The sequence below is a fragment of the Falco cherrug genome, chromosome 11 (genome assembly GCF_023634085.1).
Source record: "Falco cherrug isolate bFalChe1 chromosome 11, bFalChe1.pri, whole genome shotgun sequence".
NCBI classification, from domain to species: Eukaryota; Metazoa; Chordata; class Aves; order Falconiformes; family Falconidae; genus Falco; species Falco cherrug.
The window spans coordinates 5,418,341-5,441,764 of NC_073707.1; the positions used below are offsets into that span (position 1 = coordinate 5,418,341).

Consider the following 23,424-nt stretch of genomic DNA (forward strand, 5'->3'; position numbering starts at 1 on the left):
ACTAAGCCTTGCTGTTATTCTGAAGCCTGATTTCCATTAATTCTGTTTAATGCTGCTTTAAAATTGCAAAGTGGAAGGGAATGCTGGCCAACAGATTTTTTTGGTGGTTTCAAAACAGCCACTATTAATCAGCGAGGAAATGTAATGGCCATAAGAGTGTTTAAACACGAAGGTGGCTTCAACCAGGACATATGTAACAGCATGTAGCTGTGGTGACAGTTTAAAAATTAGCTATTGTGAGGCTCCATAGATGGACAGAGGCTTGGCATTAATGATTACCATGAGTTAACTAACTGGAAAGGAGCTGAACAGCAAGTGGTAGAGTTCAGGTTGACCCACTGGTGAGCTGACCCTTTTCCTGTCTACTTAATGCTGAAATCTTGTTTCTGTCTGGAGCGGCTATCCAACAGCCGAACACAATGCTTGGGCTCAGTGGTGGGTGGCCGTGGCAGCCCAGCCAGGCTGCCTGTGGGCTGCAGAGGTGATAAGGGGTTCAGTCCCTGCTCCTTGGGCCAGACCCAGAAGCAAGAGCTGCTGCAGCAGCCAGCCAGCATTGCTCGTCCCAGGGCTCGTGCTGACAGCGCTGCTCCACAAAGCCTCATCACATGTCTTCTCTTCTTGGTGTCTCCCCTTGCTTTCTCCATTTGTGTCCTGGCTGCTGGCCTCTGCTGCCTGCTCTCACCAGCAGCTCTGTGCCCACAGCTCCTGCAAAGTCACTCTTAGTCCACCCAAACCACCAGCATCCCTCTGCAACACACGCAGGGCAGCTCCCTGAGCAAGGCTGGCTGCATCTGCCAGGAGCTTTCTTGCTTTCTTGATGTCCCCCTGCTCCTTTGGCAGCCAAAGGTGTAAGACACAGCTGGGTGTCCCTTTGGGTGGTGGGGTGGGGTGGCTGTGGCTCACCTCCAGGTGCACCTCGTGCTTCCCACTCTTGCTCCCCACTTACTGTGGGGTCTTCTTGACCAGCTCTGACACTGTTTTGTCTTGACTCTATCCCCTCTCTGGTGACCTGGGCTCTGTGACTGCAGGAGAACATCCCCACTCACACCCCCACTCCCTTGTCCCTGGACGTGTGCACCGGGGCTCATGTGAGCCACAGCCCCCTCCTCTCCTGGAAATAAGCCACCTCCTGCCCTCACCCAGCCACATCCTCTGGGATGGTCCAGCATCTCGTTGTGGGCACATGCCCCCGTGGAAACTGTCTGGCACATCCCACGGAGCTGGACACAACCATTTTGTGGACAGCGGAGTTGTACAACTACCTGGTGCATGTCCTGGCATGGGACCTGGGGGTCCTCTGGGAGAGGAGCCAAGGGCACAGTGGCCAGAGAGGGCAGCTGGCACTCTTGCTCTTTCTTTCCCAGTTACTGGTATTTGCTGGTTTGTTCCCACAGATCTTTGCAAAACACATGGGAAGCGGGGACGAATGTTATCAGGCCCCAGCTGCTCTATTTGCAGCTTGTCTGCAGCAGCAATGATTTTCTGGCTTCTCTTCCAAAAGCCCTTCAGGAATATCACAGCTCCCAAGATTGCACAGAGTTGCTGGTAATCCTGTTAACCTTTGGGTTAATTAAGCAAACTGGAATCCTTCGTTAGGAGGAACAGCACTAATTACATATCTGAGAGGGTAAGTTTTGCGTGGACCGTTGGCTGGCAGAGCAGAAACCACTGCTGACTTCAACGAGGCGGGTGAGGCGTTAGTGCTGGCTTGCTTGAGAGAGGATGTCAAGAAAACCTGTTTCCTCATCGACGCTGGACCAGTTGGCATTTGCTGGAGGGGGGATGCGGACAGGGAGGATGCAGGGCAGCGGCATTGTCCTGCAGAGCTGCTGTACAAGGCACAAAGGGTCAAACTGCTGGTACCTGGCTGTCGAGCTGACATTATTTTCCAACCTAAAAATGCAAACCTGTAATGGCATGGCACGGTAAGCAGCTCCGGACAAGAGGCTACAGTCTGCAGCCGGGCTTAGTGCTCTGAGCTGGGAAGAGCAGCTTAAAACTAACAGAGAGCTCTTTGTTTGCTGTGTGCGGTTTAGAAATTATGCAATACTTCGAAGCAAATATTGGTTCAAACAACACTAGCTCCCACTTTCCAGTGGCCAGTTCAGCTCATTCCAGGTAGAAAACAGCATATTGCAACACAGTCAAAACCTGACACTAAATATTTCTCCTAACGAGTGGGGAAACTGGTTTGTGGCATTTCCTGAAAAATAAACTAGCCACAATGACTCTGGAGTTGGAGCACAGCCTCAAATTTGACCCGTAGGTCCAAACAGGGGCTGAAAGCATGTTTCTGGAAAGACTGTCACAGCTATCCAGGTATCTGTCAGACCTTGGGAGCCGCAGGGAATGCCAAGCTGGTCCCAGTCCACCATCATCCACAGACAGGGTCACAGAGCTGGCACTGCCAGGGTGCAGCTTACAGCTGCTGCCAGCCCCATGCTGAGCCGGGCACCAAGGGATGAGCGATCCCCTCTTCCAGGAGAGACCTGGCATCAGGCAGGAGGCTGGGGTTCCCCCAGGTGCCAGGTAAGCCATCCCTGCAGAAGCCCCCTGATTTGTCCCTGCCCCTCCTGAACTAAGTCACAGAAGGTTTGGGTTGGAAAGAACCTTTAAAGACCATCTAGTCCATGGCCCCTGCCACGGGCAGGGACACCCCCCACCAGCCCAGGTTGCTCCCAGCCCCGTCCAGCCTGGCCCTGGGCGCTGCCAGGGATGGGGCACCCACAGCTGCTCGGGGCAGCCTGTGCCAGCGCCTCGCCGCCCTCGTTGTAATTAATTAATTTCTTCCTTATATTAATCTAAATCTCCCCTCTTACAGTTTCAAACCATTCCCCTTGTCCTGTCACTACAGACCCTGGTAAAAAGTCTCTCTCCATCTTTCTATAACCCCCCTTTATATATCAAAAGGCCACAGCAAGGTCTCCCTGGAGCCTTCTCTTCTCCAGGCTGAACACCACCACCGCTTCCAGCCTGTCTCCATAGCAGTGGCGTTGAGCCCTCTGATGATCTTTGTGCCCCTCTGAACTGGCTGTAACAAGTCCATGCCTGTCTTTTCCTGGGGACCCCAGAGCTGGATGAAGCACCCCCGGGCAGTCTCACCAGAGGGGAGCAGAGGGGCAGAATCCCCTCCCTCGGCCGCTGGCCACGCTGCTTTGGATGCAGCCCAGGATACAGGTGGCTCTCTGGGCTGCGATTGCACAGTGCAAGTTCATGTCCAGTTTGTCAGCCACCAGCATCCCCAAGTCCTTCTCCGCAGGGCTGCTCTACATCCATTCACCACCCACCATCATCGTCTCCCGAGATGAACACCGCCGCCAGCTGAGGGCCAGCATCAGTCTGGCGTCCACCCCGGGCTATCGATAGAGGAGCAGGGAAGATGGTCTGGGAAAATGGGTTCCCATTAGGCTGCTCTTCTTGCCTTCACCTGCTGCAGCGTGACCTGTGGGCCAGGCCAGGACAAGAACCTGAGCCCAGCTTTTGTGGCTGACCACGCTGACATCCTTGTTGTGGGCAGACTCCAGCCTTCTCCCAGCCGCAAACTAGAAATTCCCATTTCTAGAGGAAAACAAGCCAAGTCTCTGGACAAACCCAAAGTCCTGGTGGGTGTATATTGCCCTCTGCCCTCATCCCATCCCTCCTAGAGGTTCTATTGATTCCTTTTTTTCCTTTTCCTTTCTTTTCCAGTGCTTTTTCTCCTTAACATCTCAAGGTGATCTGGGTCCTCATCACAGTTTCCAGCCTGGTGACCCCTGGGAACAGCATTAGCTCCAAAGGCCTCTGCTGCTGGGTAGAAGCACCTCTACAGAAGTAACTGCTCCGAAGAGGTGAGTGAGATGCCTGCATCGGTACGGTGCCTTGACTGCAGCTTTCCCTCTCCCTGGTTAATGTTTCCCCACACGGACGCACAGCCAGAGCTTGGCTCCAGCCGCCGCTCAGCTGCGTTGGCTGCAGGACACGCTCTGCCGTGATGAGCAGCCAGCACTGCGATAAAGCCGAGCCCGCACAGCCGTGCCAGTTCTAACTTTATCCTAGCCCAATTACAACAAACGTCCTTTCCTTAGGCCACAACCAATGCTCCAGTCCAGCCTCGCCTCAGCCACAAACCACAGCGTACACATATAGGGTTGCAGTAATTAGGGAGATTTAAAAATAAGCAGTATTATTTTAACCTCAATTTTACTTAAGAGTGGGGCTGAGCCCTGTTCTTTCCTTGGGCTTCAGATGTGTTTATGCATCACCAGTGACCCGTGGTTGGTCAGAGGGTGTGCTAATTTGTATTTCTTCATCATTTACGTAATTTTTAGCAGCATCCTCTTCTGAAAACAGAACAGCCATGATCTGTAGTGTTGCAATACGACGAACTTGTGATGTGTAATAATAATTCAGCTAATTTCGTGAAGATGTACACACACTATAGAAGGCTTGATGCTTCTTTCTGGATAAAGGACAAAGTCTGAGAGGCACTGGTTTAGCTCTGTCCTTTCTAGGCAAAGCTGCCCCTGCCTGCATGAGCCAGAGCATTGACCTCTTACCTCGACAGACAACAAAAAATTCCATCGTTGGTAGGAACTGGCCTTCGTGGTTCAATCTCAGCTTAGTCAGCCAGATACATGCATTTGGGCATGGGAGGAGCCCTCTTTTTGCTCAAAAACGTGCACCCAGGCAGTGCGGTATGGATCTAATTAGAACTTGTAGAAGCATGTGCATGTATTTAGTGAGAGAGAGGACCCAATGAGTGAAGAAGCGTGCATTCTCTAACGCAAAATTTGGAAAAGTAGCTGTCTGATAGACATTCAGGGGAAGAATTTGGTTGCACCAATAAGTTTCTCCTTCCTGGACTCCAAAAGGAAGGCATTTTGCAGCTGGAGGCCACCCAGAATAGTCTGGTTTTTTCTATCCAAGGCTTCCCTTGATGGGATGCACTCCTCAGAAAGGAGGCCTGTTGGGTCCTTTGGAGATCGAGGGCTGGACCTTCAAGCCCAGGTGGCTTAGAGGACACATCACCAATCTGCTGTGCTTCTGCCGTTGGGTACCTCCAAGCCAAGCTGTGTGTTGGAAGAGTTTCCTCTCCCCAGCGCTGCTCTGCGGCAGGGTGGAACAGCAGATCATGGCTGCAGGAGGCAGAGCTACTGAAGGAGCAGCCATGAGATGGACACACACCAGGAGATGAATGGAAATCCATCATGGAGAAAGGTAGAATTTGACAGCATCAAAAGGATGTATAGAAGCTGGTCTGTATGTAGCTGGTGACGTTCCAGATGACTAGTGGCTGGACATCTGGAAATCCAGGAGGTTACTGGTAACGGCTGGAGGACAAGAGGTAAGCAGTAAAACCTATTGCAATCCAAGCCTCTTCCTTCACCCCTGGATTTGCCCTGATGCCATCTGGGAGGACAAAAGGGAAAGAGGTGTGGAGTGAAAACTACCCATCACGTCACAGACATCCCCTTGGCAGATACAGAGAGTGCATTGGGGGTGCAGGTGTGACTTGAGGGAAGAGAAAGGAGCAGTGGGTGGTCCATGGAAAAAAGGCTGGGAACCATGTGCAGAAGGCAAGGTAGCATCGGGCTCTTCCAGCAACTGCTCTTCTGTTGCTTGGACAGATCCTTTATGTTTTCCAAACTTTCTTCTGAGCCTTTCCCCTTCATCTGTCATGTGGCAAAAATACCTTTATCTGCTCTGGATAGCATTGTAGCTACTTCATTTGTGGAGTTAAGATGCCCAGATACTTTCACCATTATTTATGTGCTCATACGTCTTTGGTGTTTCAGTGGCACTGCAATTTCTAGGCTCTCTGAGGTTATCTATTAGAAGCCACATTTTTTAACAAATCAGTAAAAAGCTATGGAAGGAGTGTGTGGGACAGCCTCCTGTGAGCCCTTGTGCCTCTTCTTCCCATGGATGGGGACATTGCTAAGGCTACTCTGAGCAATGTAAGGATTGGGAAGACCCATGGGGAGCTGGGGATGGATTTCAGTGGCATCTACATGTCTCGGTGGAGGAAGACCTTGGAGGGTTACAGTTTGCTGGAGTAAATACGAATGGGAGATCTTTTAAAAGGGAAGGAAGGCTTGTGGTAGGAGCAAGTCAGTCCCCCCGCAGTTGCAGTGTGTTTGGAGATGCTCTGGACACCACAAGTGCTGCTCTTCTGGGAAAGCAGGGGATGAAGGGATGAGGAAGAGGAACAAGCTGTGCTGAAGGAACTGCTAAAAGTGATTTTTTATAACCAGCACGGCCGTGAGTGCCTCTCACTCAGCCTGCAGGGACCTCCAGCAGCCAGTCACAGGTAGGGCAGGTGCCACAGTGGAGGTGGTCACTGTAGAAGGCCAGCAGCCCCCTCCCCTGGGTCACTTTGTAGAGCCATACCCTTCACCTGACACTGGGCTCCCACCTGCACTGAAGTCACTCTGGCCACCCCCACCCCCCCTGCGTGTTGCTGCTTTGCTCTGAGACTGCTGGGAGGATGGAGAAGAGCCAGCCCAGGGAGCCTCCAGCCAACCTCCGCCAGGACCGTGCTGTGGGCAAACCCGCGGCGCTGCCGTGCGGGGGCTGCAGGCGACAGGGGAGGAAGGACCTGGGCAGGACACCCAGATCACACAGGGAGGTTGGTGTTCTTGAGGGCAAGCCTGGGAGCTGGACCTCGCTGCCGGGCTTCCTACAGCACTCTTGTAGCTTGTGTCAGGCAGACATGGTGGGCGTCCCTGCTGTCTAGGGATGCTGCTAGGTCTAGTGGGCTAGCCGATGTGGTGCAGGGGCTCTCATTTAGTGTGCACATACCAAAGTCAACCTGAAGCTGGTCTTGTAGCCTGCAGCAAAAGTTGGGACACTGAGCCAGGGACAGCATCATGAAGGCAAATCTTCATAAATTGAGCCTTGCCCCAGTTGTCCTGGCTGCAGGGAGATAAATCAGGAGTGATACAATTGGATGGAGAGGTTTTAGAGAGGAAGGGGGAGGAGGGTGACTGCTAATTTCAGCATTTCTTCCCAGGTTCATCCCAAGAACTTGGCAAAGATGCAGCGTGATGTTTCCTTCAGGCTGCAGGGCACTTACCGAGCTGTCTGGTCACTGTCATTGAGTTTCTTTGCCTGTGCAAGGAGCTTGCCAGATCATGTGTAAGGATCATTAACTGCCTTTCAACCCCATTGCCATTGCCAAGAGAGCGCAAGGGAGTGGACAGGCACTCAGGGCGCTGCAAGCCAAAGGGCGATGGGCATGAGAGCAGCAGTTACTGGCAAATGTGCAAAACTCAGGGCTGGATCCAGCAGGGACTTTCTGAGATTAGGCTGGGCAAGGCAGGGGGTGTCTAGCACAAAGAAAACAGCCTCTCCTGTGGTGTTTCAGCCCGCAGGGGAATTCAAATGTCACAACTTGGGAATTTTCCATTTGAAGCCCCTTGTAAAATGAAAAGCACCTTGCCCTGCTCTGACTCCTGCCTGCAGAGGGGTTCAGTGCCAAAGTGAAAGGCTTCCTAAAAATGGGCTGACCCTGAGAGGGGGGCGATTTAGGAGCTATTGAGAAACAAGGAAGGACAAACAGTGTTAGGTCATTGCTTCTGCAAACACCGCCAGGGCTGTTCCTCTATAAAAGAGAGAGAAAGCAGTTCCAGAGCCATCACAGACCTGGAGGGGACAGTCTGTGACCAAGGCTGCTGCACCCCCTCCTCGGCACCTGACTCCCTGCTCAAGTATGAAACTCATACTCTCCACTGTGCTGTCCTTCGGGATAGTGGGTAAGTGTCTGCTGAAAGCAGTTTTGGGGGAAAGGAAGAGTCAAAGCCTCCCAGGACCCCAGGCGTTCCCCCTAGACAAGGCTGGTTTAGATGCAGCATGTGCCAGACCCAGGCAGCTGTTAAGTAAAAGCCAGGACAGAAAGCGATGCTTGCTTTGGCAGCTGAGGATCTCTGTCAACAAGCATGGTGTTTTGAGCATTAATGACAGCAGGTTTTTCCTTGGGCCAGCCCGTGGAGGCTGGAGGGAGGTCTACAGCTGCCCACAGCAAGCCTCTGAGCACCCGGCTGGCAAGGAGACGGGATGCTCAGCACCCACCTCCGGGAGCGGACTGCTGGGGAGAGGCTCCGCACTCCTGCTGTTGTGGGGCAAAGGGAAAAATCATCCTGCAGGCATCTGCTGTGCAGGGAGAGGAGCAAGCGTTCAGCCAGGAGGGAGAAACTAGAGCAAGAGCTGCCTGCCAAGCCTGCATGTGTGTTGGGCTAAACTTGAAGGCAGTGACAATAAAAAAGAGCTTAAATAACGACAGGATCCACACGCTCCCCCCTCTGCTCCTGTACTGCTCTGTCCTGCTGCTGCAGCTGCACTTTGCTCGGGCTCCTGTGTATTTTATGCCTAAATTGTGCTGCTGCAGAGCTGTCTCTGCTTGAAGCAATTATTTCTCTCCTCTCTCCCTGCTCACAGTTTTGGCAGGCTATGGGCAGGTAGCCACGGCAAGGAGCTTGCTGCTGTCTACACTTGACCGGGGGGCGGCTGCCTGGAAAGGGAAAGAGGGGTGCCCTGCTTGGAGTAAGCAGCAGGTGTCTCCTGACCCCCCCATCGAGTGTGGTGGTGATTAATGTCCTCTGGTGGGAAATGCTCCCTGTGTCACTGGCACTGGAATGTCTTTGAGCACCTTGAGAACATAATGATGTCTTATGAACGGTGAAGAGTCCCTCCTCCTCCCCTGCATGGAAGAAGCCAAGAGGTTGCCCAAAAGCTCTGCAGCAGAGGCCGTGGCACTTGGGCTCCCATTGCCTTCCAAGTGTTTACTGGTGCAGCTGGGCTGACTCCCTCAGGAGGTCCCCATCCAGCCACTCCCCAGGGCAGGATGGTTGCCAGCAGTAGATTAAGGTAACCATGGCTTTGTGCAGCCAAGACTTGAAAAAGGTAGATGATGGCAGTAGCAATTAAGGCTAAGGATTCTGCCTGCGGCCAAATTCAGCCCCTTCACTGGGAGGAAGGGAGGCGTCTGCTGGCAGAGTTATGGCTCAAAAATCAAAATTCTCTTTACAGAATATTTCAGAGGTGAAAGACAAAATGGAAATGGCACAGCTTAATCTGGAGATGTTTGAATGAAATGTGCCATCAAGGGTTTGGAGGGAGGAAGCTGTGCATCCAGCCTCTTGGTCTGCGCAGTCTTGCCAGGAAGGGGCAGAGCTCAGGGGAGGTGGCCAGCACAGGCTGGCCAGGTACCGTAACTGCGAGTTTCCAGTATTTCTGGTGTTCAGGTTGCTGAAGGAGGCATGAGTCGGTGTCCACCTGAGGTCTTTGTTTGAGTCTGTGTCCACCGGAGGTCTTTGTTTTGCTCCTGTCTCCCAGAGCAGTCAGTCAGCTGCATTTACTGGTTGGGGGACTCTTAGAAGAGAGGACTGTGGTGCTGGTATGACATCTCTGTTACTGGGTGTAGTTGGAAGAGGTGAGATATAAAGAGGCAGTTAAATATATCAAATCATCTAGCTGCCAAGGAGGTCATGTGTGGCAATGTACTGAATATAGTCTGGCCAGGTCAGAGCTGCTCTCCTGGGGGTTATTTGCAAAGGCGCTGCTTCAGTGGACCGCCTTTTCTGTCCATTTTTGCAGTTTTGAGTCTGATTTCTGTTGAAGCATGTAGATTTGTTCTCCTACTCCTGTGGATGTTGCTGTGAGCTTAGGCTGCTTGATCCACAATGTTGTGCAGGACATCCGTTACCCAGGGACAGGAATGATCCTCCCAGGCGTTCCTGCAGGGGCACATGCCAGGCTAGAAAGAAATTACCTTCCTGCATGACTTAGGAGATGCGCAACAGAGGTCCTGCACCTGGCCATCACCCGAGGCCATGACTGCACGGAACCGGAGATCTTTTATTCACAGAGATGCTGTTTCTCTCCGATTGATGCATTTCTACCTCTTTGAAACTATTCATTTCTGGTTCTTTCTACAGCTCTGTGTTTTGCTGCTCCCCCCAAGGCAAGCATCAAATGGTGCACAATATCCTCAGCAGAAACAAACAAATGCCACAGCCTAAGGGACCACATGCAACAAGAGAGTATTGCATTGAGCTGCCTGCAGAAAGCAACGTACCTCGACTGCATAAAAGCCATTTCGGTGAGTGGGCAGCAAATATCTGTGCTGGGCACTGAGGAGGTTTCGGCAGCTCATTACACCTGGGGAAGGTTGGAGTTTCCTTTGGGTCACTGGTTGTTACCTGTGGTCCCCCTGTAGAGAAGGACTCACCCACAGGGATGCAGGAGGGACTTGGGGAAGTATTATTTCTCATGTGTTCCTGCTCTTTGTTTATTGACTGAAGTCTCTTTGCTGTTTAGAATAATGAAGCAGATGCCATCAGCTTGGATGGTGGTCAAGTTTTTGAGGCAGGCCTTGCCCCCTACAAGCTGAAGCCCATTGTTGCTGAGGTCTATGAACAAAATGGAGGTACATTTTCATGCAATATTTTTAAGCCAAGTGGTGGTGACAAACTGATAGTGCAAAGGCCACCCTTTCCACACAGAGCTGCCACATTATTTCTGTTGGGTCTTTTGTCCCCAGAAGATCCCAACAATCTTCTGTCTGAAATAGTGCCCCTGGCTTCCAGGTCCCAGAGGGGAAGGGGTGGGGGGCAGTTACACCAATATGTGAACCATCACCCATGGCCACAGAGTCACTGCAGTGGCAAGGGGCAGAGCCAGAGCCCCAGTTATGACGTTAGCTGCAATGAAAGTCACTGATCCTGTGATGATGAAGTGGCCATGGGAGGAGAGCACCATGAGCAGAAAACATGGTTCTCATGAAGCACGGCATAAAAATTGTGCTGGTCCCAGAGATCTTCTGCTTTCAGTGACCTTGAACTACACAGATAAAACACTGAGCTAGACAGCACAGAGAACCTGTGTATCTTCCTGCGCAGTCATCAAGGCAAAAAAAGGCAGAAGAGGCAACAGCAATGCAATTAGTGGTTGTGGAGGAACACGCAGTTGAGATTACTGAGCTAAGAGGTGCAGGCAATGCACAGCAAAAAGAAGAGAAGCATAAAAAGAGCTCTGCAGCAATCCTTTCTGATAAGAGTTAGCTCCGTTGCCCCACCTCTGCTCACTCTCTGTACCTTCCTTCGTCTCTCCTGTCTTTCTCTTGGGAGCCAGACATGCTATTTCCCTGTTTGCGTCTGTCTCACCTCACGCAATCCCACCACGTCCAAAGCTCCCAATCTCTTTTGACCTATTCCCTGGAGTTCAGCCTGTTTGTACACAATATTCAGGATCAAAGCAACACGGTGGAGTCATTCTCAGCATGGTAGCTAAGACCACCCAGATAATAAATGGAAGGCTGTGGTCTCTACTGCCCCTAAAACTCAGTCATTTATTCATACATAGCATGTGATGGACTAGATATAATTTTAAAGACTAAATGTGGAATTTCAGTCTCACAAGGCTTACATGTATGCTTCAGCGGGCAATGACATTTAAGAAAAGACTTGCCAAAAAGGCTTGCTGAAGCAACCTTACAAAACTACAGGCGTGTCTAATGTCTGCCCAGGGGCAAAGCATTTTGCACGTGGTTGTATTTTCAGGTCACTTACCATTCCAAATTGTAGCGCTCAGCGTTGGTTAGATATTGGCAGTGTAGCTCACCCTTAAGAAAATGGGAAGATCATGAGTGTTCAAGCAAACTTGCTAATTATTTGGAAGTGCAGCACTTTATTCTCTGAAACTGGGGGGTTGTCAGGATTTGAAATGTTCCTGAGTCCTTCTTTCTCCTGCACTGCAGGCTCCACAACCAGCTACTACGCTGTGGCTGTCGTGAAGAAAGGAACAGGCTTCACGATAAATGACCTGCAGGGCAAGACCTCCTGCCACACGGGCCTGGGCAGGTCCGCTGGCTGGAACATCCCGATTGGGACACTCCTCCACCGGGGAGACATCAAGTGGGATGGCAAAGACTCCGGCTCCATTGAGCAAGGTGAGGTGGGAAACGGTGAGATCAATGAGTTGAAGTGAAGCTGGGGTGGTGGAACGCTGAAAGCGTGGTTAGCCGATCTCCTGTGGAGGTCCAGAGGTGGCTTGCAGAGCAGTCAAGTCATTGACAGTCTTTGTGCATCGCCTCCCTTCCAGGTGCTTGTAAAAATGAATTTTAGACTAACTATTGCTTCTTTCTTATCCATAGCTGTGGCCAATTTTTTCTCTGCCAGCTGTGTGCCTGGTGCCACCACTGAACAAAAACTGTGCCGTCAGTGCAAGGGGGACTCCAAAACCAAATGCTCCCGCACAGCGCCTTATTCTGGTTATTCTGGAGCTTTTCAGTGAGTGAACGTTATTTTTCCTTTGGGGAAATGTTCTAGCCCTGACACATGCACATTTTTGTTATACCAGGGAAGGCTGTGTTGCAATCAGGTGTCCTGAGGAGACTGAATTTATAGAACAACTGGGAGTGCTGCTAATTAAAGATCTGATTAGTAATAACTCACAGGCAGCTAGCGGGAGATGAGAGAGGCAGATGGGCTGTGTGGTTTTGACCAGACTTAAGAAGACACATCATTAACATTGTGCTAAGTCTAACGGGGCTTCTTGAGCGTTACTTCTCTGTCATGACATTTCCTTCCCTGCCAGCATAGCTTTTCTGGGGGGAAGACCACTGCTCAACAGTTGCAATTTGTGCTGAAGTAATCGGCTGAAACAGGAGACAGGGAGCCACAATGTCTGTTTTTTTAACATCTCTTCTGTTCCTCCCACCTGCAGCTGTCTGAAAGATGGAAAAGGAGATGTGGCTTTCGTGAAACACACAACTGTTCAAGGTAGGCCTGCAAGATCACTTGTTTCTCTCCTTTCTAGTCCAACCTCTCACTGCCATTCCATCCTGCAATTAGTCTGCCCTGTGCAGGCTTTCATTCCTCTCCAGGTTTGCCCCAAACCTCTTCTTTCATCTCTAGAAACATGTTTTGCACACTGTGGACTGACTCATCCTTGTTACTGAGAAATATGATTATGGTGGGGTCCACTTTTTCTTCTTTGAGGTTCTTCTTTGAAGAAGGAAAACCTGCTTGATTTAAGTTCAGTGGTATTATCATTGGTGCTGTATCTCAAGAGCCAGCTGTAACGTAATCGCAGAGCCAACAAACACAGGGCGAGCAACTGTGTAGATAATTACACTCACCCATTCCTCTAGGAGGGATTTGGGACGGAATTCAGCCCACAACAAGAGTTCATTAACTCTGCACTTCTTGGAGGTGGAAGATGGCTTGGCATGCCTAGGATCTGCAGTGAGCTCAGTGGAAGCCACCAAGATGGTCATGGGGCAGGGACACTTGTCCTGCAAGGAGATGCTCAGTGGGGTGGGCTTGATCAGCCTGGGGAAGAGATGGCTTTGGGGGGACCTCAGAGCAGCCTGCCTGTACCTACCAGGAGGCTAGCAGGGTGGAGCCAAGATCTTTGCAGAGATGGACAGTGGAAAGATGAGAAACTATAATCATAAGTTGACATAAGAGAGGTCTGGACCAGATACAAGGGGAAATTTTTTCCTCTTAAGGACATGCAAGTAGTGGCGCAGGTTGCTCACGACAGCTGGGTTTTCAAGATCCACCTGGAGCAATCCGGTTTGCCCCTGCTTTGAGTATGGGCTTGGGCCAGAGATCTTCAGAGGTCCCTTCCCACCTGAATTCTCCTGTAACCCTCTGATCTTGGACCTGGGTTCTATTTTCAGCCTTGACATTGGCTGCCTACCAGCCTTCACAGACCATGCGCGGCTCCTGACCTGCTCAATTCATTTGCATGCTGTTTGTGTATCTGTTTGTATGCATTTGTACCTGTCTGGATGTCTAGGCGCTGCTGCCACACAAATCCTCTGACTGCTGGGTTAGTTATGACAGAGGCAGAGGCACATGTAGCCTTTCCGCATTCCCTTCCTATGACCACAGTGACCCCACTGCCATTGCATGCAACCTATCTTCTGCAAAGAATTCTCCTCTGAGCCTCAGAAAAAATAAATTCCAGCTGCCCCAAGCTGGCTTTTTTTGTGCTGTCTTTGTGGTGACGCAACTCATGGTTCTTCCCTTCCTCCAGAAAATGCCCCGGGCGAGAAGGATGATTATGAGCTCCTGTGTCTGGATGGCAGCCGTCAGCCTGTAGACAACTACAAAGACTGTCACTGGGCCAGGGTACCTGCTCATGCTGTTGTGGCTCGAGATGATAGCAAGGTTGATGATATCTGGAGCTTTCTCTCAAAAGCACAGGTATCGTCAAGCTCTCCTTCCCCTAGCATCCCCTCTTCAGTCCTCTGGTTTTGCTTGCTTTCTCCAGCTTTCCAAGAGCTTTGGTAGTTGCTGATTATTTTTCCCTCGTGGCAGGAAAAATTTGGCGTGGGTACAACCAGCACCTTCCATCTCTTTGGGCCACCTGGCAAGAAGGACCCAAGCCTCAAAGACCTGCTTTTCAAAGACTCTGCTATACAGCTGAAGCGTATCCCATTGCTAATGGATTCTCAGCTCTACCTGGGCTTTGAGTACTACAGTGCCATCCAGAGCCTTCAGAAAGGTAGGCAGCCAGGAAACACTAACGTTGCGTCAGCGTGACCTGCATTGAAGAGATGATGGGATCAATGGATTTGTCTGGGCAAAAGGAACATGATTTTTTCAAACACAGACAGCATCCTCTGCAAAATATTTGCTGTGAAAGGTATTATTAAAATCACACAATCTTCACAAAACTCACATCAACAGGAGGAATCTGTTGATTCTAAAGTCAAATAACGTCATCATCACACCAACAAAGGTACATAATTTACACACACTCTACCCCATGTCCCTTCACCATGATTACAACAAAAATTGCCCATGGCTATTCAGCTGGCAGCAGAGATTGGGCATGGTCAAAACTGCTGCTAATAAACCCCATTTCTGGGATGTAAGAGGAAGGAACATCCTGGGGCACCAGGTCCAGTATTGGCCACTGGAGGGAAATGGTGCCCTTTATTTCCATCTAGAGTCACCAGGCATTTACCGACGTCCCAGCTGGCTTTCTGAGAGTCAATCACCCCACAAATGACTTCTGAAACCCACTTAAAATGTATCGTTGCTCAGAGATCTCTGTGGTAGGCTCAGCGGCTATGGCATGTATGGAAGGGGATGCATGGACTCCATGTTGTCAAAACAGGTTATTCAAACCCCACTTTATTACAGAATACAGTTACAGAAATGTAACTAGGTTGTATTTTTCCAGCTGGGTCTGGTCTTAGTCTCATGGTTGTGTGGGCTGTGAGGTCTGGAGGAATGCGGAATGTGTTACAGGCAGCAATACCAAGTACTATTAACACAGGGTGGTTTAGTGGTTGCAATGTTTTAGCTAACACAAATATGGGTGAATGGCTTGCTATGCAGAAATTCTCCCTTCTGACCTATAAATTGATTTTTGAGCATCCTTCAGCTTGAGAATCATCCCTTCTATTCACACCAGCTCAGGGCTTATTAAACAAGAACGGCTTGCACCGAGCGGCAGCAGGTTGGTGTGTACAGATGGTTTCACGGCTGAGTCCCACGCACGCAGAAAGCAGCCTGTCAGTAGCCGTGTTGTTAGCAGGGCTCCAGGCTTACCCTGGTTTTTCCTCTTCTGGTTTTACAGATCAGTTGAACTCCAACCGCAGGGAAAACAAGACACGGTGGTGTGCGGTAGGCAAGAATGAGAAGAGCAAGTGTGACCTCTGGAGTGTGGTGAGCAACGGGGATGTGGAGTGCACTGTGGCAGACAACACCAAGGACTGCATTATTAAGATCATGGTACGTTTTTTTCCTTTTCTTCTCCCTGTGTACCTTTCTGATGGAGAGCAGTGTTGCTTCTTTCAGCCTGGGACTAGATGGGGTGGAGGGGGGATAGATTTTAAAATACAATACTGGGAGCTTTGTGGGAAACACCTGTGGGCAGAAATCAACCTCATCACAGGGAAAAGTCTTGACTAGTTTTTCACTGATGAAATGTTTAAAAAAATAATTTATTGGACAGCGTTCTTTTTTGAGGTTTCCTAAATAAAAAGCAATTTTCTGGCATGAGGTAACTTTTTACTTGGAAAAGGAAGGCAAAACACAGATTTCGTAAAATGCAGAGAAAAACAGTTGCCTGTTTAGAAGTGGAGTGACTCCATAGCCTAGATGAGTATGCTGGTGGCAGCTCGGGTGGCTGGGTCGGTACCATGAAGACTGCACAACCTGAAAGGACAGGTGAGAGAAGGAATTCTGTTTGGCAGGGAAGCAGGCTAGGAGAGACACATGCCTGAGCCTGCAAGTGTCTGGGGAGGAGAGCTGCTGCTGCTGGAGGTGGTTACAAGTGCACAGAAGCGATAATTTCCAAACTCCCTCTGTTTGCACCAGCAAGACCTCGTCTGTCCGTATGCTAAGGGATGGCCTCTCATGTCTGCTTAGCCCCAAGCCCTCCTCCCTTACATCAAGCGCTTCTTTTACAATCTGATTTCTGAAAAGCTCTGGTCTGGGGACATACAGCATCATTTCACTGCTGTGCCGTTTTCATTGCAGAAAGGTGAAGCAGATGCTATCAGCTTAGACGGAGGTTTTGTCTACACTGCTGGTGTGTGTGGCTTGGTGCCAGTGATGGGAGAAAGCTATGAGGGTAAGCACAGCCCGGGCTGCCCCTCCAGCTCCAGGTGGTAGGGGACAGGCTGGTGCAAAAGCACTGGTTTCATTCTGAAATCTAGAAAGCAGCCTCAGCGCTACCTCCTGCAGAAAACACATGGTGCTCTGAGGCAGCTCTGCTCAGCGCTGCACGCCTCTTCCTTCCACAAGAGTGGAACAGCCCTGGGAGAGTGGGCATCGACAGTCAGGAGCACAGCCTCCAGCTCCTGTCTTCTTCATTTTAATCATGATGTCCCTGTCCTTTGGCACTGGCCTTGGTAAAACTACTCGTTTTAACTCAGAGGAGCAGATAGAGGCTGTGCTTTGTTCTGTTGATGCACAAATTGATACCTGAAATAGTCACTTCTAGAATGAAGTTTCTCCAGAAATTAGTGAGCTTGATCCTTTTTTAGATTTGCCCTATCTTTTATCTAATACCTTCTTCTTTTTCCCTCACACAGATGACAGTCAATGCAGCAAAGCGGAAGGAGAACCAGGTAATTTCTGCCAACAGAGGGACAGAAAACAGCTCAGATGTCTATAAGTAGAAAAATATACATGCAGTCATGAGAGGAGAATCCATGGCCAGTCTCTGCACAAAGAGCCACTGTGTCCAATGTAGATGTTAAAAATCTGGGAGGCAAATTTGGTTGACAGAGGGGAAGTCTGGGTCTGCAAGCAGATACCAAGGCAAAGCATGTGGTAGTGGCAGAGATACATGCTTAGTTGCTGCTGTCTGGAGCACAGTCACACCATAATGGTGCCAGGGCTGCACGCAGCACAGAAGGTGCTGGCTTGTAGCGTTAGGAAATTGTTCTTTGTAGAAATGGGAAGAGGGACAGGAGGGAATGTTCTTGTCCTTTGCTAAAAAGGGGATAAGAAATCAGGTGGGGATAAGAAATGATCATCTATGTCTTGCTGTAGTGTTCTCATGCATAGTCAAGCATCACAGTTTGGGGGGAGCGGGGGAATGTCAGGGAAAATAATTTCCCAGGAGCATGGTGGGAGTGGATGCAGCACATCTGCAAACTCTTCCTTTGCCGCTGCCTGGCAAATCATTTATAAGTGCAAAGTATTTCTGCTACGCTGTTCATAGGTGCCCCCTCTTAAGTGGAGCTGATGCTCTCCTAAGGGAGCACGGTGGGGTCCTTAATTCTCTTCTATTTTTTCTTCCGAAAGCATCCTACTTTGCTGTGGCTGTTGTGAAGAAAGCTGATAGCGATATCACATGGAACAATCTGCAGGGTAAGAAGTCATGCCACACTGCTGTCGGGAGAACTGCTGGCTGGAACATCCCCATGGGCTTGATTCACAACAAGACAGGGAGCTGCAACTTCGGTGAGTTGAGTTTTGCTTCCCTTTCTTCAGGCTGGGAATCAGCTTGCAAAAAATGTTTTCCCATCCTTCACCTGATCTTCAGTTTCTTGGGCCTCAGAGATTCCCCCTTGGCGGTGGGAAATGGAGAAGACACTGTTATTCAAGGTTTCACTGAAGCAAAGTTTTGCAAAGCTGTTGCTGATTGCTTCAGAGTAAGACATGTCACGTCAGCTGCTTTGAGGGGCTTTGCTTTCCTTTCATGTCTCTCCCTTTCCCTTTGCAGCAGCCCCAAAAGTATTCCCAAAAGGGGAATACAGGCTGCCCCAGGTGTAGGGGGCCTGGGGCTTGTGCAGGGTGTGGGGTGTGGGTAAAGGATGGGTTTATGAATCTCGGAAGGGAGGGGAAGGGCGCCGAACAGGGGACAGGGGCTGATCTTCATTCAAGAAACTTAAAGGGACTGACCTGACTGCCTGAGAACAGGGGGGTAAAAGCCTGCGCTGGCTCTGGGGTGTTCCAGACTGTTCAGAAGATCCAACTTTCAATTGCTGAGAACCACAGTCCAACAAAAATAATTTGGAAATATTATTGACCAAGGCAAATTACGGATATAATTGTTAAAAGGAAATCTCTAACCTCAACAGGATACCAGTGTTAGTAATTTCAGCCCCAGCCCCTCCACCCTCCTGCCTGCCTTTCCTGCTGTCCCTTTTTGCCCCCGAGCTCTGGCATCACTGCCCAGCGCAGCTCTGCTGACCCACAACGGCTGCGAGGGCTGGCGCTGGGCGAGCTGGAGTGGTTTGCAGCGGAAACCTTCTGCTTCTTATGCCGAGACAGTGCCAATTGCAACTGAGCCCTGGGCCCCACTTCATTACAAATAATAACAAGACACGAGTTTCACAGTGGAAACTGGATGCATGCGATCTGCTGTCCACTGAATCGGGCTCCTCCTCACAGCCCGTTTCCAGCCCCCAGTGACCACAGAATACAAATTCAGTGCCACAACGTATTATTGAAAGAAAACCTAACTTTTCAGTGCAGGAAAAGTGAGATTTTCCTATTCCCATCTCCAGATGAATACTTCAGCGAGGGCTGTGCTCCCGGGGCTCCCGTCAACTCCCGCCTCTGCCGACTGTGCCAGGGCTCTGGGCGCGTCCATCAGGAGAAGTGCATCGCCAGCAGCCACGAGAAATACTACGGATATACGGGAGCTTTCCGGTAGGTGGTGGAAACACCCGAGCTCCTCTGAAGTGCCCTGGGGCTAATCCCAGAGGTTATGGGTAGACCACATACTGCGTACAGCCTCACATCAGTGCTGACCTTCTCTTTTTCTCCATCACACAGCTGAAGGTATATGTCTCTGTAATATCATACACACGCTATACGTTTGTTCTTTATGCAGCTTTCTGCAAAACGGTGTAACATGTTCTCATTTTGTAAAACTGATGTCCTGGTGCCTCCAGGAAAACCTGGAGAGTTTTGGCCAGGCCCATGCCAGCGGTGCTACACTTGTAACACAAATGAGGAGTGTTAAAAGTTGGGGAGCTGCAAACAAGGCTGCCACTGGATGCTCCTCGTTAACCCTGCTGCTTGCCTTAGTTAAAATGAGCTGTTCTCTTAAAAGCACAGACAGTAGGGGTCAGCCCCAGCGCCATCTCCTCTGCACCCCCTCAATATCAGCTCAAATCTGAGTAATTTGTACTGGGGTGAATTTAAAAAGAGAATGAATCTTGTTTCATTTACATCTAATGGCAAAGAGACCCTGCTTCAGGGTTTGCAGTCCTTTCAGTGCAAGATAGGGTTTCTACAAAGCTTTTAACGCACGCAGGCAGGCATTGCAGAAAGCAAAGTGAATTCTAAACCTAGCCAAACTGTTTCTTTCTGACAATAAAACAAATCAGTGAGATGTGAGAAGGATGGTTTTTTTCCAGAATGTGTTAAAAGACTGTCTCTCACATAACCTTAAAATATTCACGGCAGGGCTTCTAGACTTGGCTGTCCTCAGAGATTAATTTTACAAAATAAGACATAGTTCAGAAACAGAGCTGTGGGGAAAGGCAGATCACGTCACTTGCCTTTCTTTGTACTTCCCAGGTGCCTGGTCGAGCAGGGGGACGTGGCTTTTATTAAGCATTCGATTGTCGAGGAAAACACTGATGGTATGTGGTTATCCTGTTGCACGGGTCCTGGCAGGGCTGCCTGCCCCTCTCTGCACTATTTTTGTTCCCAGTGCAGAGTGTAATAGCAAGCTTTACCTGCCCACCCTGTCAATCTCACCCCTCCTGCAGGAGGAGCGGAATTCAAGCATCAGCACATGCTGTCTGCCTAGGGTGGCTCTTCCCATGCGTTTTTGCAGAGACACTTCCCCGCTATCATTTGATTTCAGCTGCACAATTATTCCGGTTGTCCCTTAACTACAGACTCCTGCCTCCACACCTTTGCACAGCACTCTAGCTCCCCACACACCTGAAAGTTAAAAGTTTGGTTCACATTTCTGAAAGCAGTGGTTGAAGTTTTCCAAGCATTTGGGAAAAAATGCAAGGAAGGAGACATAACTAAATCTCCCAGCCTCCTCTAAGAATCTGATTAATCCCACTGACTTTTCCTGAGTTTTACTTACAGCCTCCTTTGTACATGTCAAGTCTCGAAGTGCCAGTGCACACGCAGGCTGCAACAAATGCCTTTCTTAGGTGTTGTGAGGCTAATGTTCTTCTACACAAGGCCTCTGAAGCTCCAAACCAATTCTCTTTAAAGGCAAAAACAAAGAAGAATGGGCCAAAAATCTGAAAATGGACCAATTTGAGTTGCTGTGCACTGATGGGCGACGGGCAAATATCATGGCTTACAGGGACTGCCACTTGGCCAAAGTTCCTACCCATGCTGTGATCACACGTCCTGAGAAAGCAAAAAGAGTCCGCGAGCTGCTGGAGAGACAAGAGGTCAGTAGTGGAAGAATGTTCTGGGATTGTTTCTATGCAACATGTTAGCATTTTAAAGCAATGATGCTCTGAGTTTTCCAGAATTAGCACTACGTGGCAGATTTTAACTTACTGATATGAGGTGGCAGCCTTGTCCCTTAGCCTCCCCCTTCCTCCATCCCTTCCAAACTGCTCTTTTTCCTCTGCCACCTTAGCAAGCGCACCTTTAGGTAACAGCCAGATCGTAGCGGTTGCTATTGTCAATGCTATACTTGTGTGACATGAGATTATCACCTCCTCCTTGGGCTATGCTCTTGCAGGCACATTTCAGAAACTCCCCTGGGGTACCTGGTCCGTAATCCAGCTGGGTCCGGCACAGCCCTGGGAAGACCCCCTACACACACAGTCTTACAGCTACTGGTGTAAACGTAACCAGGTTAAACCAGCTCTGTTTGATTTTACACTGAAAACATTAATATTTGCTCCACCGCCAGGGTCTGCTGGAAGGTGCTTGGGAAGTCAGCTCCTTTTGCTTGCAACTCGTGGTGACGGCATAGGACTTGCTGGCAGCATCTGCCGATGGGTGCTGCATGTAGTGACGTGTTAAAATGGAAAAGAGCTGTTTTGACAGTTGTGCCACAACTGTGCCTCCTGCTGAGAAATCCCTCATCTAACCACAGGGTGGAAGATGCAATCCTAAATTTCTGGAGCTTGGCTGGGGGCTCCCAGGGTGATGGTGAAGAGCTAGGACTAAGAGCTAGGCTTGTATGAGCTGAATCTTGCCAGCGTTCTACTTTTTACATACACTAACCTCTTTGTGGCTTTATTTCAGAACCTGTTTGGACCAAAAGGAATGGAGAAGGACAGGTTCAGTATGTTTGAGTCTCAAACCAAGGACCTTCTGTTTAAAGACATGACTAAGTGCCTGGTCAAACTCCGTGATGGAATAACGTACAAGGAATTCCTTGGGGATCAATACTATGCTTCAGTTGCCAGCCTCAATACCTGCAATCCATCAGGTAACTATACCGGCCCCAGGAAGAAGTCTGTGAATCGCATTTCTTAGCTCTGCAGGCACAGACAGTTTCTTCTGCAGCTGTCCGTTTCACTTCTTTAAAGCAAAATGAGGATAACTCATAAAGATGCCAGTACACTTCTCTAAAAGTTCCTTGGATGAACTGAAGTCTGGCATCAATGGGAATTGAAGATTTTTACTCACCTTTAGAAAATATGCACTTGGGGAAATGGTAAAAGGAATGCCTCCATCCCATCAGTGTGTGTTCAGTGTGATCTGTAGTTAAGACTTTTTTTGTGGTGCACTGTATGTATTTTCCACGTGATGACATTGTTGGCATGGCTGGGTGTGTGCTGGTGGGACAGGAGTGTTCAAAGGCAGGATCTGAAGTTACCCCTGTCCTTTCCCTTTTCAGATCTCCTCCAGGTGTGCACCTTCCTTGAGGACAAGTAGTGAGATGGGAAGGACCCTTGCTGGAGGGGGAGGAAGCATCAGGCCATGACTCCCCTCATGCCCTCAGCACCGAACACCCACGTGCAGAGGGCCCTGTGCCTTCGCTTCTTTCTCTGCCTTTCCTCATCACTCTGAAAGTGGCTGTTTGAGACTTTACCAATCTCTGCTGCCATCACAGCAAGAAATAAAATCTCAAATCTAAATGGGTGTCCTGAGATTTTTCAAAATGGTCCTTAAGCCCATTCCTTCCTCCAAACCTCTTGCCGTAGGACAGTGCCAGATATCAATGTGGCTATTGCCACTTAAGGCTATTGCTGCCCATTAGAGAAATTTGTTTCAACGTTTGCCAAAGCAAAATGAATTAAATATGCCCTAAAGCGTAATTAACAAATGTGTTGTACCATCTGTGCTTTTGCTTCGCCCAAGTTATCCCATTATGTCCGCAGCAGATAACAGTTGCCCGGTGTGATTAGGACACAGGAAGAGGGGGAATGTTTATGTCAGGGAAGGTGAAGGGTGGAGAAGGAAAAAAACCCACAAACTGAACTAAAAAAATACAGTGGTTGTAAGATGGAAGGTGTGAACAGAAACCACCCCACCTCATATATCAGCTGACTGGATTTGAGTCATTTCCACCAGGCAGTATTCTTAAAACACGTAAGTATATTGATGGGGAGAGTCCAGGCGTAGGCTTCCTGTCTGAAAAAAACCTAGGACTTACTTAGAAACATGTGTGTTTTGGTAGTCTGTTCAATGTGCTGCTGGCCTGAGAACAAACATGTAGGTGGGCAGCCTGACTCTGATCCACGGTGAAAATAAAAAGGCAAGAGAAAAAGGCCTGCTGAGGCGCTCTGCTTCAGAGGAACGGAGCCTCGGGTAACCCAGCAGGTCCCAACCCTGCTGTCAAGGCAGGTATGCAGGAGCTGCTGAGGGCAGAAGGTTGTTAAGATCTTCTGGCTTTGAGGGAATGAATATTTTGATGGGCTCACACTGATGATTTTTGGATGCATACGGTATGTGTTGTGAGAAGTTCGCTAGCCTGACTGAAGATCACGTTGGAAGACAGAAATGTAGAGTGTGACGGGAAGCAATGAAATTTAGTTCTTCATGTTTATGTAGGATGAAGTATACTGGACAGATGGCTTTT

General features: G+C 49.6%; 1 protein-coding gene and 1 long non-coding RNA gene across 2 annotated transcripts; both read left to right on the forward strand.

The window, feature by feature from the left end:
• Positions 1-1,117: 1,117 nt before the first annotated feature.
• On the forward strand, positions 1,118-5,795 carry LOC114015330 (uncharacterized). Its single transcript, XR_003559187.2, has 3 exons — positions 1,118-1,627; positions 3,688-3,827; positions 4,934-5,795. It is a non-coding gene; the product is annotated as an uncharacterized LOC114015330 (long non-coding RNA).
• Positions 5,796-7,394: 1,599 nt separating this feature from the next.
• Positions 7,395-22,480, forward strand: TF (transferrin). Its single transcript, XM_005437143.2, has 17 exons — positions 7,395-7,733; positions 9,915-10,078; positions 10,297-10,405; positions 11,735-11,926; positions 12,131-12,266; positions 12,703-12,758; positions 14,023-14,192; positions 14,307-14,493; positions 15,577-15,731; positions 16,482-16,575; positions 17,039-17,074; positions 17,757-17,915; positions 18,965-19,109; positions 19,986-20,050; positions 20,646-20,830; positions 21,642-21,828; positions 22,240-22,480. Exons 1-17 carry the CDS (start codon positions 7,691-7,693, stop codon positions 22,275-22,277), a joined length of 2,121 nt encoding a protein of 706 aa, XP_005437200.1. The 5' UTR covers positions 7,395-7,690; the 3' UTR covers positions 22,278-22,480.
• Positions 22,481-23,424: the final 944 nt, after the last annotated feature.